This window comes from Oryzias latipes, chromosome 5 (assembly GCF_002234675.1).
Source record: "Oryzias latipes chromosome 5, ASM223467v1".
NCBI lineage: Eukaryota > Metazoa > Chordata > Actinopteri > Beloniformes > Adrianichthyidae > Oryzias > Oryzias latipes.
This window is the reverse complement of record NC_019863.2, coordinates 996872-1012277: the sequence shown is the minus strand read 5'-3', so window position 1 is coordinate 1012277 and position 15406 is coordinate 996872. Positions and strand designations below refer to the sequence as shown.

The 15406-nt window shown below is 42.3% G+C and overlaps 1 protein-coding gene across 2 annotated transcripts in view; it reads right to left on the bottom strand.

Moving 5' to 3' along the window:
• The window catches only part of stab1 (stabilin 1), a 113720-nt gene that overhangs the window by 43946 nt on the left and 54368 nt on the right, over positions 1–15406 (bottom strand). For both annotated transcript variants that reach the window (XM_023954693.1, XM_023954694.1), the window contains exons 38-46: positions 13595–13790; positions 13293–13388; positions 13168–13213; positions 4530–4609; positions 4323–4448; positions 2729–2802; positions 2030–2101; positions 1605–1724; positions 1478–1525 (exon numbers count right to left, since the gene is read on the bottom strand). In XM_023954693.1, the coding sequence (XP_023810461.1) occupies positions 1478–1525; positions 1605–1724; positions 2030–2101; positions 2729–2802; positions 4323–4448; positions 4530–4609; positions 13168–13213; positions 13293–13388; positions 13595–13790 (858 nt within the window). The remainder of the gene's footprint in view (positions 1–1477; positions 1526–1604; positions 1725–2029; positions 2102–2728; positions 2803–4322; positions 4449–4529; positions 4610–13167; positions 13214–13292; positions 13389–13594; positions 13791–15406) is intronic.

The window sequence follows — 15406 nt, the reverse complement described above, 5'->3', positions numbered from 1 at the left end:
CATATCCGTGGGTCTTACATCCCATAACATTTGAAGACGTAATTATTGTTTACGGCAATAATTACGGACATTAATGCTGCCTCGCACATGCGACCAGTACGGATTGGATACCTACACCTGACTTTCTTTGCAACTGATCAGATTTTTTCCCTGCAAGGATTCTTTTTTAAATATTTCCCAGACAACTGTGCTCAATACAACTGGCAAAGAGATCCATTTCACTGTAGGTCAATCCAATTCAGCACCTGCTGATTTGAGCTGCTGAGGAGGATCAGTTCACGTCAGACTCCATCCACCCTGAGGTTTCCAGGACAGAAACTCACTGAATTCTGGCTGGGTGTGGAGAGGGAGCATCCACTCATGGGGCAGAAGGCTGTGGGCATTCTGCTTCCATTTGCTATGTCCCATCTTTGTGAGATAAGCTTTTCTGCTGTTGCCACTTTGAAAACAAAGAACAGAGTTTGGCTCAGTATTGACCATGACTTGAGAGTTGCAGTAACAAACCTGCAACCTCGTTTTTAAAAGATGTGCAGCACAAAGCAGGCACATTGCAGCCATCAACACAACTTTTTGTTTCCTTTTCGCACATAGGTTCAACGTTATTGTTCTTACAAAGTGAATGATCCTTTATTTTATTTTTTCTAGTCTCTAGTAATAGGAAAGTTTGGGATTTTGAAATGGTATTAAAGTTAAACATTTTTGGCTTTTCTTGTCACAGTCTTTTCGCGGTGGGGGCATGAACATATTTTTTTCTCCTCCAAAGGGGGGAACAAGAGAAAAAGTTTTATAATCACTGGTTTAGTCTGTTTAGTTTAGCTATTGTGTCTTATGATTGTTTTATGTTTTATGATTTTATGTTTTGTACTATTGGTGAAGCCCGTTGAGACAACTATGTTGTAATATTGGTCTATATAAATACAATTTAATTGAATTTGTTGATATTTGCACTTCAGGGCCACTGTGTAACACACACCAGACACACCTGCCACAAAACCAGCAGTGGCTTTCTCCAACAAGAGTTTTTTAACAAGCTGTCAGCTAACTAAAGACCTCTGAAGGACTGAGCTGACTAGGATAGCTAGAGCTGATCAGCAGAGTTGGTCTTAGTGAGGTTCAGACCGTAAGAACAGAAAGATGACAAATATAATAAAATCGTTGAGACACAGCACACTTGTCATCTACTGTAAGGCAACAAGGAAGGGATTTTTAGTCATGACACACCAGGGCGTAATAATAATTTTGAGTAAATCCGGTGCTATAGGCCACAGTTTGAGCTTATAGTGTTGGGTAGTACCCATATAGAAAGAACATGGCTGCAGAATTGAACCACCACCAAGGCTGATGGAGCATCATTAAATAGTCTGAGCAAACCTCAAACTACTGACACACATGAAGCTCTCAGCCACTTTAGTATAGATACCTGCAGCTCTACCGTCTCACACTGAGAGCTTCTAAGCACATTCTGGCAACTACTAACCTTTAACATTTGCAGAAAGATGTCATTCTCAGACTGCCGGTACACCTCCTGTAAGACAAAAAACTTGAGTTGCTGGAGGTGTGTGATGCAAAGATATGGGCAGACTAACAGGGGTCACATGACCTACATTTATTATAGTTCCCCTGCAATCAAAGCCATCCCCTATGTGGCCTATCAAGCAGGTGCAGTTCCTCTTTCCCTGTCCAAGGTACTCACAGCGAGCATAATAGCTGCAGCCGCCATTTTTCTGTGTAGACACAAACACCCCCACACATGCACACACACAAACAACAGTTGTTGGATCTTCAGATTGAGATCAGAGGTCGGATGAAGCGACCGCAGGACAGTCAGAAATCCATAATTGATTCTAGAATAATGAATGTTTCACATATATTTTTAGATCCAAATGTGTTTAAAAAATGGGACCAAAGAAATTTAGCCACAAAAAAGGAATCAAAGGAGTGATTTGAATATTTTAAACATTAAGTACATTTTAATACAATCTACTACAATGGCATTGTTTTAAAATTTCTAAAGAAAGAAGAAACATACAATACTGCAGGGGTTGACAGGATAACAGAACTTTCCCGACCCTCGGAAGCCCAACTGACATGTGCAGGCCGTCTAAAAAGAAAAGAAAGTCAACACTCAGTCAAACAGGCTGGTAGTCAATTAAATTCTGTATTAACTCCAGAATGTAAAACAAATTACACACAGTTCGAAAGTCCTTGGATGTTTACTTAAAACAACAGAAAAAGGGACACAATTTGCTTCTCATTCAAATTTGTGTTCAATCTGTACATTTCGTTTATTTTTTATTTTATTTAACCAGGAAGATCAGCAGAGAACAAATTCTCATGCACAATGATGACATGGCAATACTGTCAATGCTTTCTCTCAATTCACATTGGCAGAAAAAGTCTCCCACTCCTTTACTTGTAGGATTGGCAGCTGAGCTGCAGTGCAGGTTGCATGGAAATAAAAACGTGCCCAACCCTGTCACATATTAACACTTAGGCTATTTTTTATTGTAAGCATTTTACAAAAACACTTTTAAAATGATATAATGAATTGTGAACAAAGATCACTACACTAAGGGTGCAAAAAGCATGTTTCAGCTTGGATAGCCAAAAAATGGAATGGAGATGTTTTTCCCCCAAAAAATTGAAGCAGTTGAAAAAAACAGCAACTTCTAATTAAGGAGTGTCTACTTGGACTTGAAACATTGTTTTGAAGCACAGTGTTTCTCACAATGTTGGGACCAGCTCTGGTGCAGTCTGCTGCCTTGTGGCAGCCTCCGTTGTTGACCAGGCAGCCATCAATCTCTGTGAACACCAACAAACATTTTAAGGGCAGGATCCAAACTGCTCAAACATGTTGTGGATGGTGGGGATCATATCATCTGATTTACACAAACAAGTCTACAGGATAAATGTATAACTTCCATTACGGATCCACCCAGACATCCAAAAATATTTAACCTTTGAGATATGTGTGTGTGTGTATATACATATGTATGTATGTATGTATGTATGTATGTATGTATGTATGTATGTATGTATGTATGTATGTATGTATGTATGTATGTATGTATGTATGTATGTATGTATGTATGTATGTATGTATGTATGTATGTATGTATGTATGTATGTATGTATGTATGTATGTACGTACGTTCATGCGTGCGTGCGTGCATGCTTGTGCACGTGGGTGTGTATGTCTTGCACTATTATGCAACACATTACTTATGTATTATGACGTGTTGCATAATGGTTCATCGCCATGAACATTTTTTCCCCCATTATTCAAAGTAAGATGCAGTTTTCAGTTGCCAAATGAACTTGCAATTTTTCTATGCAATTTGAAAATGCATTTTGCAATTTCTAATTCAATTCTACAATTCAGGCATGGAATAAGAAAATACACTTTGCAATTTAGAATCCAATATAAAAAATAACAATTAAGTGTTACAAATTAAAAAATAAAATGTAAAATAAAAGCAAAAACAGTTGTGTTTCAAATTGTCATGGGTTTTTGGTGCCATGGTAAATGGCGTATACTTATATAGCGCTTTTCTACCTTCTTCGAGGCCCAAAGCGCTTTACAGTCACACACACATTCACACACTGATGGCGGCTCCGCTGCCGAACACTGGCGCCAACCTCCCACCAGAGGCAAGGTGGGGTTCAGTGTCTTGCCCAAGGACACTTTGACTCATTGGTGTGCAAGGCGGGAATCGAACCTGCAATCTTACGATCATGGGTCGACTGCCCTACCGCTGCACCTTGGCCGCCCATAATTCAAATGAAAATGTATTTTGCAATTTACAATTCAATACAAAAAATTAAATCAAAAGACATTGTTTGCCTTAAAACTCATTTAACCTCAAATCTATTGCATTGCAATTTAACATGCTGTTTTTGTGTCAAGGTTAAAATTAAATTTAAAAACGGGCCCCCCAGGTGTTGCTTTTTCATATGTATAGCATCGCGCTTCATCTGTGTCAAAATTCAAATTGAAATGCAAACTGTCAGACACTCATCAGGGCGGGGCCTACCACCATCCTAAATTTGCTAAATCCCACCTCCACTTCCTGCTGGAGATCTTGATGACAGAGTGTAGCACCAAATTCTACATTGCAAAATGTATTTTCAAATTGCATGATCAAATTGGAAATTGAATTGTCAATGGAGAATTGCATATTACTTTGAATTATGAGAAAAACTTCAATTAATTATTTATTATTCATATATTTTTTGCGCAAGAGTTACGGTAGTCAAAAGATAAAGCGTTAAGTGTTAAGGGTTTTCATTGACAGTTGTAGACATCAGAAAGCTTCTGTTACCGAGGCAAACGACTCCGTCTCCTGTGTAGCCCTCCTTACAGGAGCAGGTCCTCTCTCCTGCTGATACCGTTGTACAGATGGCAAACTCTGAACATCCACCATTGGACCTGCTGCACAGGTCCATCTCTAACAGAGAGGAGAGGCCAGGATCTGTTGAAGCATGTGATAACAGGCTGCATATGATTGCATTTGATTGTGTGTTCGTACCTTTGCAGTGCGTCCCATTTCCCTCATACCCTGCAACACACAGGCAGGCCGCCGCTAACCCATTCGGCCCGGTGACACAGCTACACAGAGAACAGGTTTTGAGCATCAAGTCAGCTGATTTACATCACAGTGAAGCAGCTTTGGTCTGGATGGATTCACACTTCACATCGCTGTTGGAAGGTTTACTTTTATTTTTAGTTGAGTTAATTTACCCACCATGTTTCAAAGTGTAGATGTTCCCCAGTGTGCGGGTGCTGTCTTTTATATGAGTTAATTTTTTTGCATATTGAGTAAAAATACTTCAGAACGTTCATAAGACACAAATCTAAGTAATGGAAGTTAGTAGGGTTAAGACTGCTTGGGAGCGCATGAGCATCAAAAGAGCATTAAACAAGTAATAGGAGCTTTTGGAGCAGACTGGCACAAACATAATGAATCTTTACTCTTGCGTATGGTGATCACGTCATGCAGGAGCAGGCGGATGCAGATGAAATGGGTGTCCAGTACTAAAGGACCTCCATGAATTGTGCTGTGTCAGCATAGGGGCCAGACAGCTAATCAATGTAAATCCCCAAAGTTATCTCAACCCATTAGCTTTTGGACAAACAAAATCTTTTCAGAAAGAGATAGGGGTGTGTATCTGCAAGAGTTTGGCTAAACGATACAGATCCCACGATACGGTACATCTTGGGATATTGTACCGAAACACTTTTTTTTAGGAGTATGACTTAGAAAAGACTATCTGAATGTTAATACGCCTTTTTATTTTAATAAAAGGGTAAAATTCATTTTATTTAATGATCACAATGTTACGCATGGTTGCTTTTACCCAAGTTAATTCACAGCACTTTTATTTTGGTAACTTAAAATGTATTTGGTCTTAAAGGGAACAGTCTGTCTGATTTCCACAAGAAAAATGTTTTCAGTACAAGAAAAAAAAAAGAATGTGCCTTAGCAGAGTTTACCAGACAGAGAGAGAAAGCATTCTCCACGTTAGAGCTGAACGTGAGTACACCCCAGCTTTACCTGGTAACAAGCTGCCAGACTCCCATGGAAGCATGGAATTCGCATAAAGGCCATTTTGAGACAGATACATTGGCAAACAAACTGTTCCTTAAGAAAAAATTCTTTCAATGTGAAATGAAGGAAGGATGTCAATTAAGTGAGCATCTGAAGCAAAGGAAGAAACTGACTGATCAGCTATCACCTATAGGAGCAGTTATAAGAGAAGAAGATCAAGTTGTAACACTTTTAGGCAGTCTGCCATCTAGTTATGCCACCATTGTCACTGCATTAGAGACAAAGGTCGACAATTTGATGCTTCAGTTTGTTCAACAAGCCTTAATAAATGAAGAGCAAAAGCGAGTAAATGCAAATGAAGGTTACAGCGGTGCTAGCTCAGGTGGTGGTGGTGCACCAGCCATGTCATCTCAGTGCTGGGGAAGTGTACAGGACAACTCCAGGACAGTTGGAGCAGAAAGACCAACCACATGGCGGTGTTATAAATGTGGAAAGGAAGGTCACATTAAACGTGACTGTCCAAGTTTGAAGTACAAGGCCAAAAAGAAAACTCATAATGCTAAAAGCATGACATATGACGATGCAGAAGGTGAAAGTGCTTTTGAATGGTTAATAGATTCTGGAGCATCAAAGCACATAACGTGTGATAACAACATTCTTCAAGATTACCAGCAGTTCACAGAAGCACAGTCTGTGAAGCTCTGTAACGGCAGGATGGTTGACACCCTAGGAATGGGAAACGTCCACTTGAAAATGACTTTCATAATAAGTGATGTAAAAAATGTCACAATGTGTGATGTGCTGTAGGTTCCAAAGCTGTTGGGGAATTTATTTCCAGTGGGAGCAGCCACCAAGAAAGGCAACAGAGTGCAGTTGCGGAAGTCTCGCTGTTACATACGTGGAAAAACTGGAACTCTTAAGGAATGGGAACACGAAGAGCTGATGGACTTTATCACCTGGATGGTAAAAAGGACTTACCTGTAGAAGCCAACCTATGGCACCACCGGCTGGGCCACACTACCAAGCGAAAAGAACTAAAAGATCTGGTGAATGGAGTAGACTTCTCCACAGAAACAGAGGTTTCTTTCTGTGAGGGATGTGTGGAAGGCATACAAGTCGATTGGAGGGATTTGTTCCAAACACAGACTGCCGCTGATTCATAGTGATGTCTGTGGTCCCATGCAGACTGAATCCAAAGAATTTGAAAGAACATCCACAAATGAATGTGGACAAGCTGTTACAAGACTCAGAACAGACAATGGGGGTGAGTACACATCAAGAGAGTTTCAAGAATATTTGAAAGCTCAAGGCATCCAACATGAAGTGACTGTACCTCACTCACCACAGTAAAAATGTGTTGCAGAGAGAAAAAACAGGACTTTAGTTGAAGCAGCTAGAATTATGCTGTCACGTGCTAAATTGCCAAAAATGTATTGGGCAGAAGCTGTAGCTACAGCAGCTTACATTCAGAACAGGCTGCCTACATCTGTGCTGAAGCAAGAGACACCCTATGAGAGATGGTGTAAAACAAAAAAACGTGACATGAGTCACATGAGGGTGCTTGGATGCATTGCTTATGCACATATCCCAGATGAAAAAAGACAAAAACTGGAAAAAAAAGCTATGAAGCTTCGTTTTGTAGGCTATGCAAACAACGCTAAGGGTTATCGCCTATAAGATGAAGAGAAAAGAGGGATTTTAATCCGCCGGGACATCATTTTCAATGAAACAGACTTGGAATGGAAACAGGGTGCAGAAGGGCCCCACCCAGAGAATGAAGTAACTGTGGACACAATGAGAATGAAACACACAAAGTCACTGCTGATGATGCTGTCAGAAAAAGCGACAGAACCAAAAAGGCTACAAAGAGACATGGATACGACGAGTTTTCTAATACAGTCGTTGTTGATCATCACGCAAAAATGTGTTGTATGACAGAGCCACTCACAATGAAAGAAGCTCTGATGAGTCCAAATAATAATAATAATAATAATAATAATAATAATAATAATAATAATAATAATAATAATGGATTGGATTTATCTGCGCTTTTCAAATCACTCAAAGCGCTTACATTGTGTGCATTATTCATTCATTCCTCATTCATACTTGGTGATGGTAGCTACGGTTGTAGCCACAGCTGCATTGGGGCAGACTGACAGACAAATGCAAAAGAATGGCAGGATGCAGCTGACCTGGAATATGAGTGGCTGCTCGAAAATGAGATGTAGGATCTAGTGGACTTAGCTAAAGACAGAAAAGCTGTAGGTTCAAGATGGTTGTTCAAAGTCAAGCATCATAGTGATGGAAGAGTGGAGAGATACAAATGCAGACTTGTCGCCAAAGGCTACTCACAGTTGTATGGTGATGACAGTGATAAGACATTTTCACCAGTGGTACGTTTCAGCTCTATTCATACATTGCTGTCTTTTGCAAATCAAAACAATCTGCATGTTCATCAGATGGACGTTGTAACTGTATTTCTAAATGGATGCCTGGAATAAGAAATCTATATTGAGCAACCAGAAGAATACATCAAAGCAGGACAGGAACACCTGGTGTGCAAACTAAAAAAAATCAATCTATGGACTGAAGCAATCTCCTCGCTGCTGGAGCAAAGCCTTCACAGAGTTCATGATGGAACTTGGGTTTAAACAGAGCACATCAGATCCCTGTGTGTTTGTGAGATCAAGACAGGAGCTGGCGATACTTGCAGTTCATGTGGATGATCTCATTCTGATAACAGAGTCAACTGAGAGCAGGAACGAGTTGAAGGCAGCTCTCAAGAAGCGCTACAAGATGAAGGACATGGGTGAGCTGTCCTACATCCTGGGCATCTCTGTGGTCCAAGACAAAGAGAAGAAATGTGTCTGTCTACATCAGAAGAGTTATATTGAAGCCATACTTAAGAAATACGGGATGGAAAATGCTAATCCTGTAACAACCAACGTGATGCTCAAAAAAGTGATGGTGTAAGTAAACCAGTACACCAACAAAACTACCAGTCAATGGTGGGAAGTTTGCTGTATGCTTTATTAGCCACATGACCAGACAAAGCTCAAGCTGTGAATGCTGTCTCATAGTTCAATGCAGATCCCAATACTGCTCATCTGACTGCTGTGAAGAGGATACTTCCATACTTGAAAGGGACAGTGAATCTTGCCCTTAAATATGAATGGTCAGACTCTGGATCTTTAATTGGATTTTCAGATGCAGATTGGGCGGGTGACTAAGATGGCCGACGCTCAACAACACGTTTCTACTGAGTGGAGAAGCGGTTAGCTGGCTCAGCAAGAAATAGGCAACAGTTGCACTTTCAACAGCAGAAGCTGAATATGTTGCACTTAGTCAAGCTGCTCAAGAAGGAGTTTGGCTGAGATGTTTACTGGCTGATCTTGGAGTTGAGGATACGCCCACAGTGATCCTGGAAGACCACCAAAGTGCCATCGCAATTGCAAAAAATCCAGTGGATCCCTCCAGAACCAAGCACAGAGACATCCAATCTCACTACATCCGTAAAAGCTTGCAAAATGTACAAATAAAACTACAATATTGTCCAACAAAAGATATGAAGGCAGAAATCTCAACTAAGCCGTTGACTAAACAAAGGTTTGAAAGTCTATGAGGAGAGATTGGACTTTGTTTTTTGTGAGAATGGTTGAATATTTTTTACAGGTGAACTCTGAATGTGTCCTGATCATAAAATATTTTGTTTTGTAAGAAAATTAATATGTCGAGGAGAAATTTAAAGGAAAGGAGATTATTAAGTTTCTTAAGGTTACAGGATACAGTAAGTGAGTTTGAAAAAAAGACACCTGGAATTCAAGTTTGCTCAAAGAGGTAACTATTAATTATCTAGTCGTTTTTGTGAAGAGAGAGAACAGAAGAGTTTTGTCTTTAAGGTTCTAAATAATGTGAAATTAAGTGGGAGTGTTGTAATTCCTTCATTTCACCATTAGGTGTCAGTGTCAGTTGTGACGATGTTTTTGTCTAACAAAGAGTTAATAAAGAACAGGGTGACTCCTCTCTGAAATTCATCATGCACTGCTGCGCTGCATCTTCATTTTTTCACACGTGGAAGTAAACATGGTTTTCACCACTCATCACCACGATTTTAGCCTTTTTTCAGAGCATTGTACACATCACGCTGGCAATCAGGTTGCTGAACAAGAATCTATTGCTGTGAGGTTCCGCAGAACTTTGGCTACTTTGCCGACAGCATTTTGGCTGATGCTCTATGCATGAGCTGCGCAGTTGCTGTGCTTCACTCGTTCTAATCTGAGCTGCTACGAAGTACCGCAATCAGCGTCATTCTATGATACCGACAGCATCATGGAACAGAGTTTCGGTTCGGTGCTCATCCCAAGTAAGACCTAAGTAGTTCATGTCTCATAACAACAAAACAAGCTGCTTGTCGCTGACACCATGTAGTTCTCTTTGTGCAGTGTAGAGCTGCTCAAAGAGGCTCCGTGTGCTCTGCTGCCAACTAGCGGCCGGAGGTTTAAGTGGAAAACAAGAGTCAGGTGCTGAAGGACGCTCATAAATAATTGAATAAATATCGTTATGACAGCATTTTGAATCCATACAAATATCGCGAAATGAACTATTGCGATATATTGCCGATTGGCCTGGGCGAAAAATCGATTGAATGAATTAATTTGAATATTTTGTTACGGGCGATTTAAAAAATAGCTAAATCGAGTTTTTGTGTAATGGCGGTATTTTGGTTCCCCAGAGCTTCCGTAGCATTAGTTTCACACGGCGGTATGGCAAGCGACAGCATGGCTGCCAGTGAGAACGGGAAGTTTGTTCCCAAGAAAGGAATGAAATCATCTGTTGTTTGGAACTGAGGCGCGGGGTGCGGTCAACTGCGACTCCTGCTGCTTCATCAGCTCGGTGATCAAAAATCCCACACCGTCACACCTCTGGTTTATATCTTGGGGAACACAAAAAAGGCGACTTCTCCAGTACCAATACCAGAACCGTTGAGATCAGATCTATTTTTTCTTTTTTTTTAATAACTTGTCCTGTCCAACAGCTAAGCAGACAGATGAGAGCTGAAGGCCTCTTGTGTTGGACATATTTTACTTTAACAACAGGGTTTATTAATCTTCTCACAAACCAGAGGTATGTCTGAATAAACCCGTTTTGTAATTGAGGCCAAACTTTATTCATGTTAATCGTATTTGAAAATCTTTTGTGTTGGACCGGACGGAAAAGGAAAGGAGGGAAGAAGAGAGAGGGATGTTAGAGGGGGAGGGGGGGTAGAAGGGTGACTATAAGGGGGGGGGGGGTAAAACCATGAAGCAGCATAAGGCAACAAGTTGCTGGATGTTTATCTGCGGGCACTCTTCTTGGGTGGGGCCCAACGACGGGCCCCACCCAAGAAGAGTGCCTGCAGCCCCAGACGAGCACCTCATCACCACCCAGGTGTTCTGGGCATCCCCAGGTACGGGCCAGGACCCCCCAAGGGAGACCCGCTCTGCGCTCCAGGCAGCCACCCACCCGGCCCACGGTTGGTCCAGGAAAAAGTAAGGCAGGGGCCAGCCGCCCCCGCCCAGGAGGAGGGCACCCAGGAGAAAAGGGAGCCCACAAGGGGTTTGTAAACTTGGCCCGACTAGACTCGCACACCGTTGGAAATTTGACGAGGCCCAGCGCTCAGGGGCAAGGACCAGAACCCACACCACAGGGACTCGGACACCCCCGGCTAAGGCGTGATATGATCCCCGGCTCTTGGCCTTGCCAGAGAGCTCAGGGATCCCCCTCCCTGCATGAGGAGAGCACTTCCGGGCCCAGAAAACCAGCACCCAGGGGACGGGGCCACCGTTGCCAAGAGCACAGTACCCCCTACCAGGGATGGGGTAGGGGACAGATGCTAAATGCGTGTGTGTTTCTGAGGGTGTTTGTGTGCATGTATGTGCATTTAGAATGTATATTTGGAGGAGTAAAGGGTGTGTGTACTAAGGGGGTGCAGTTAAAATTGGCGGGTAAGGCACTGAGGGGACATCTCCTGATTACTCACAGTGACGTCCCATCACCTTCCCCACTAAGGGGCCCTAAATGTCTAAGGTGCAGTTAAAATTGGCGGGTAGGGCGCTAAGAGGACATCTGCTGCTCGTTGGCAGTGATCTCCAAGCACCCCCCCCCCCTACCAAGGGCCCTACATGTCTAAGGTGCAAATAAAACCGAGAGAAAGAGGGGGGCCCATTCCATACAGCAACCATGAAAGGTGGACCACTGCCAAGTAGCTCCTCCCCCCAAGGTGCACGCAGGCTAAATCCCCCACCCCCTCACCCTAATATGAGATTATATGAGGAAGGGGGTAAGTCGGGGACAGCTGATAGACTGTCCCCCAGTGGTCAAACAGCCGTCCCCCAGCCCCCCCAGCATAGGGTCCAGGTCCCCCCAGCCCAGGGATCCCATCCCCCGAGGCACCGACACCCCAGGCCCCACACCACCCACCCCACACAGAGAGAGAGGAGCCAGAATGCGCCCCCCCGAGCAAGCCCAGGCCCCCGCCCCCAGGCGCCACCCCTGGGAGAGCTCTGGTCAGGCCTCAACGGGACCGAGGCAGCCAACCAGCCGGGGCAACCGCCGATTGCCTCAGCGGAGACCCCGACCAGTCAAGCCTCCAATTGAGGTCAGATCTTACGGAGACTGCGGTCTTGAAGGATGTTGCCCCGGGGCTCGTTCAATACCGGGGCTCAGTACCCATCCCTAAGAAAGGGGCACGGTGGAGAACAATCACCGAAGCGGTCGCTTTGCATATAGCCAAAGACATGGTACCCATATATACCGTGGAGAAGACGGGGTTTCTTATTTTAATTAAAACCTTAGACCCCAGATATGAGCTGTATTGTTAATCCTTTAGAAAATGGTGCTACTCTCACGGTGAATGTTTATCTCCTTTTTCGTCTAGACTACAAAGTGTGACTCAAAACTCAGCTGGGACTTTGATTCCAAGAGTCTGTTCATTTATTTGTTATTCATCTCAGAAATGGGGGTTACATTTGTCTTGCTTTTGATTAAATAAAAGCAAAATTTGCTTTAAGTGGTCTGCCGTTTGTACCTTAAGTGGGGGGGTCAGGAAGATATCGGAAATCGAATTAAAAAAAAATCAGAGATTTACTGTTAGGCCATATCGCCCAGCCCTAATCGCCGAAACGATTATTACTAACACCCCTAGGAACCATCAGCGCCTGTTATAGACATTCACTGTCAGTCACTCCTGAAAGCTTTAAGGCAGAGGTGGGCACTGAGGGCCGCAGTCCTGCATGTTTTCCAGCATACCCTGCTCTGGCATGTTCTGATTGGCTGGACACACCTGAACCAGGTAATCAGCCATGAGTAGGGAAAGAGTATCTGGAAATCATGCAGACACACCGGCCCTCGAGGCCTGGAATTGCCCACCCCTGCTTTAAGGCTTTCGTCTGAAAGTCTTGTTAGCAGTCTTGTTAGCAGCTCAAGAATCTGACTGAGCCCCCCCCCCCAGTTAAATCGGTTTCTGTGGTTGTTTCTGTTAGTGGCATCATGGCAGTTGGGTTTAAACAGGTTTGTTGTAAACTTGTAAACAGAAAATGTGAAGATAAACCAGCCAGACACTGATGGGTGGACTTACTTGGCATTGTCGTCACACACACCCCCACAGGCGTCGTCCTTTATCTCTGCGATGCACAAACATCATTTTAAAGCTCAGAAAAAACATTAGTAGTTTCTCAGGTCCCTTTCTGTATGATTTCTCACCCACAGAACAGGAGGTTCCTTTCCAACCTTTATGGCACATACACTTGCCGCTTCCCGCCAGTCCATCATCACACTTCCCGTTAGCACACACACATTCTGCCACACAGAGGAGAACACACAGTTCTTACATCCATCTCTGTTAACTTCATGTGGTGTGTTACGGGTTAGTAGTTTCGTTGCTGTCATCTTGGGATCATTAGATGTAATTTTATCACAACAACTTGATAGATTTCTTTAACAAAAATGTATTTCTATGATTGTTCCCCCGGTGATAAAACAGGACATCAAAGATAAACTCTCACTTGAGGAGCAGTTGACTCCATAGCGTCCAGGCTCACAATCCTCACATGCAGTGCCATGGAAACCCTCAAAGCACTGGCACTCCCCGTTGCCATGGATACCATCCAGACACTTTCCATGATTGGAGCACACACTTCCAATGTCTCCTGGGCACTTAAAGCACTCGTGACCATAGTAACCTGGGCAACAAGAGTGATCCTGCAGGACACACAGAGATTTATTGACACCTACAGGTTGTTACTGAATTATGTCAAGCAGTTTTGGATGTAGATCAGTTAAAAATAATAAGAAAATTAAAGGAGACAAACAAACGTGCATCCCTCTGTAAATATATATATATATATATATATATATATATATATATATATATATATATATATATATATATATATATATATATAGACATACATATTTACTGTACAGACCAAAGGTTTGGACACACCTTCTCATTCAAAGAGTTTTCTTTATTTTCATGACTATTAAAATTGTAGATTCACACTGAAGGCATCAAAACTATGAATTGACACATGTGGAATTATAACAAAAAAGTTTTAAACAAATGAAAATATGTCATATTGTAGGTTCTTCATAGTAGCCACCTTTTGCTTTGATTACAGCTTTTCTCACTCTTGGCATTCTCTTGAGCTTCCAGAGGTAATCCCCTGAAATATTTTTTCCACTTCACAGGTGTGCCCTGTCAGGTTTAATAAGTGTGATTTCTGGCCTTATAAATGGGGTTGGGACCATCAGTTGAGTTGTGCAGAATTCAGGTGGAGACACAGCTGGTAGTCCTACTAAAGAGACTTTCAGTGGAAGGGTTGTGGCTTTCTAACATGCTTACTTCTGAGAGAGAAGTTGTCATAGAAATGTAGACTGACCAATCATGGGTTACTGAGGACGTCTGGTTCCAACTTGGCGACGGACATATTGCGGAAAAATGGTGACTGAATTGACTTCATTTGGAGTCAATTAGACCGGTAATGGTAGGCAGTATTGGGAAGGGTCTTGCCTAAGGACCTACACTAGATGAAGCTCAACGTGCCCCCTAGGAATCAAACCCTGATTTCCCATGTGCCAGTCCTACACTTAACCAACTGAGCCACCCAGTTGCTGAGAGCAGTTTTCTACTCATCACCTGAAATACCTATGCTTTTCTTTATTAACTGAAAATGTTTTGCTTCCAAGCCCAAATCCTCAAGGGTGGGACAAAAAAGTCAAAGAATGGTTAAAGCCTCTCACTGAAAACTATTCCCTACAGTCAAGCAGGTCTATGCAATAAACAACCACAAACCAGGAGAAAGCTGGTGAGGACAGAAATGTTTTTTTCCAGCAGAGGTCAGACTTCAGAGAGGACTGGATTATTTGAAAGACAAACTACAAGTTTTGCTAAAAGAGAAATGTTACACAACTTGAGTTAGGATGCAAACATCATTGCAGAGATACAAGAGAGTAGTTGAAAGGACAAGCACAGAATTGTCACTTCTGTGAACATGGCAGTGAAGTTATCCTGTTTGGATATTAGCCCTACACTGGGTTAAGTAAAACTGAAACTAGAAAAAAGTATCTTTTTAAAAAAGCATGAAATAAATGGCTCTTTTCCTTGTATGAGTAATATCTTGAAGCTAGACAAAGCCAAGCTTTGAAGATTGCTTTGAAGTTGAAGCTTTCTTAGTAAAATAAAAGTGAACGTTTATTCACATCTTGTTTCATGGGTTACAGTTCTAAAAATCTCTCTATTTGTGAGTGGGTTGATAGAGTTTGTATGAGTAAAATTAGTCTAAAAAAAAAGAAAACTTTTTTTTCTTTCTGCATAG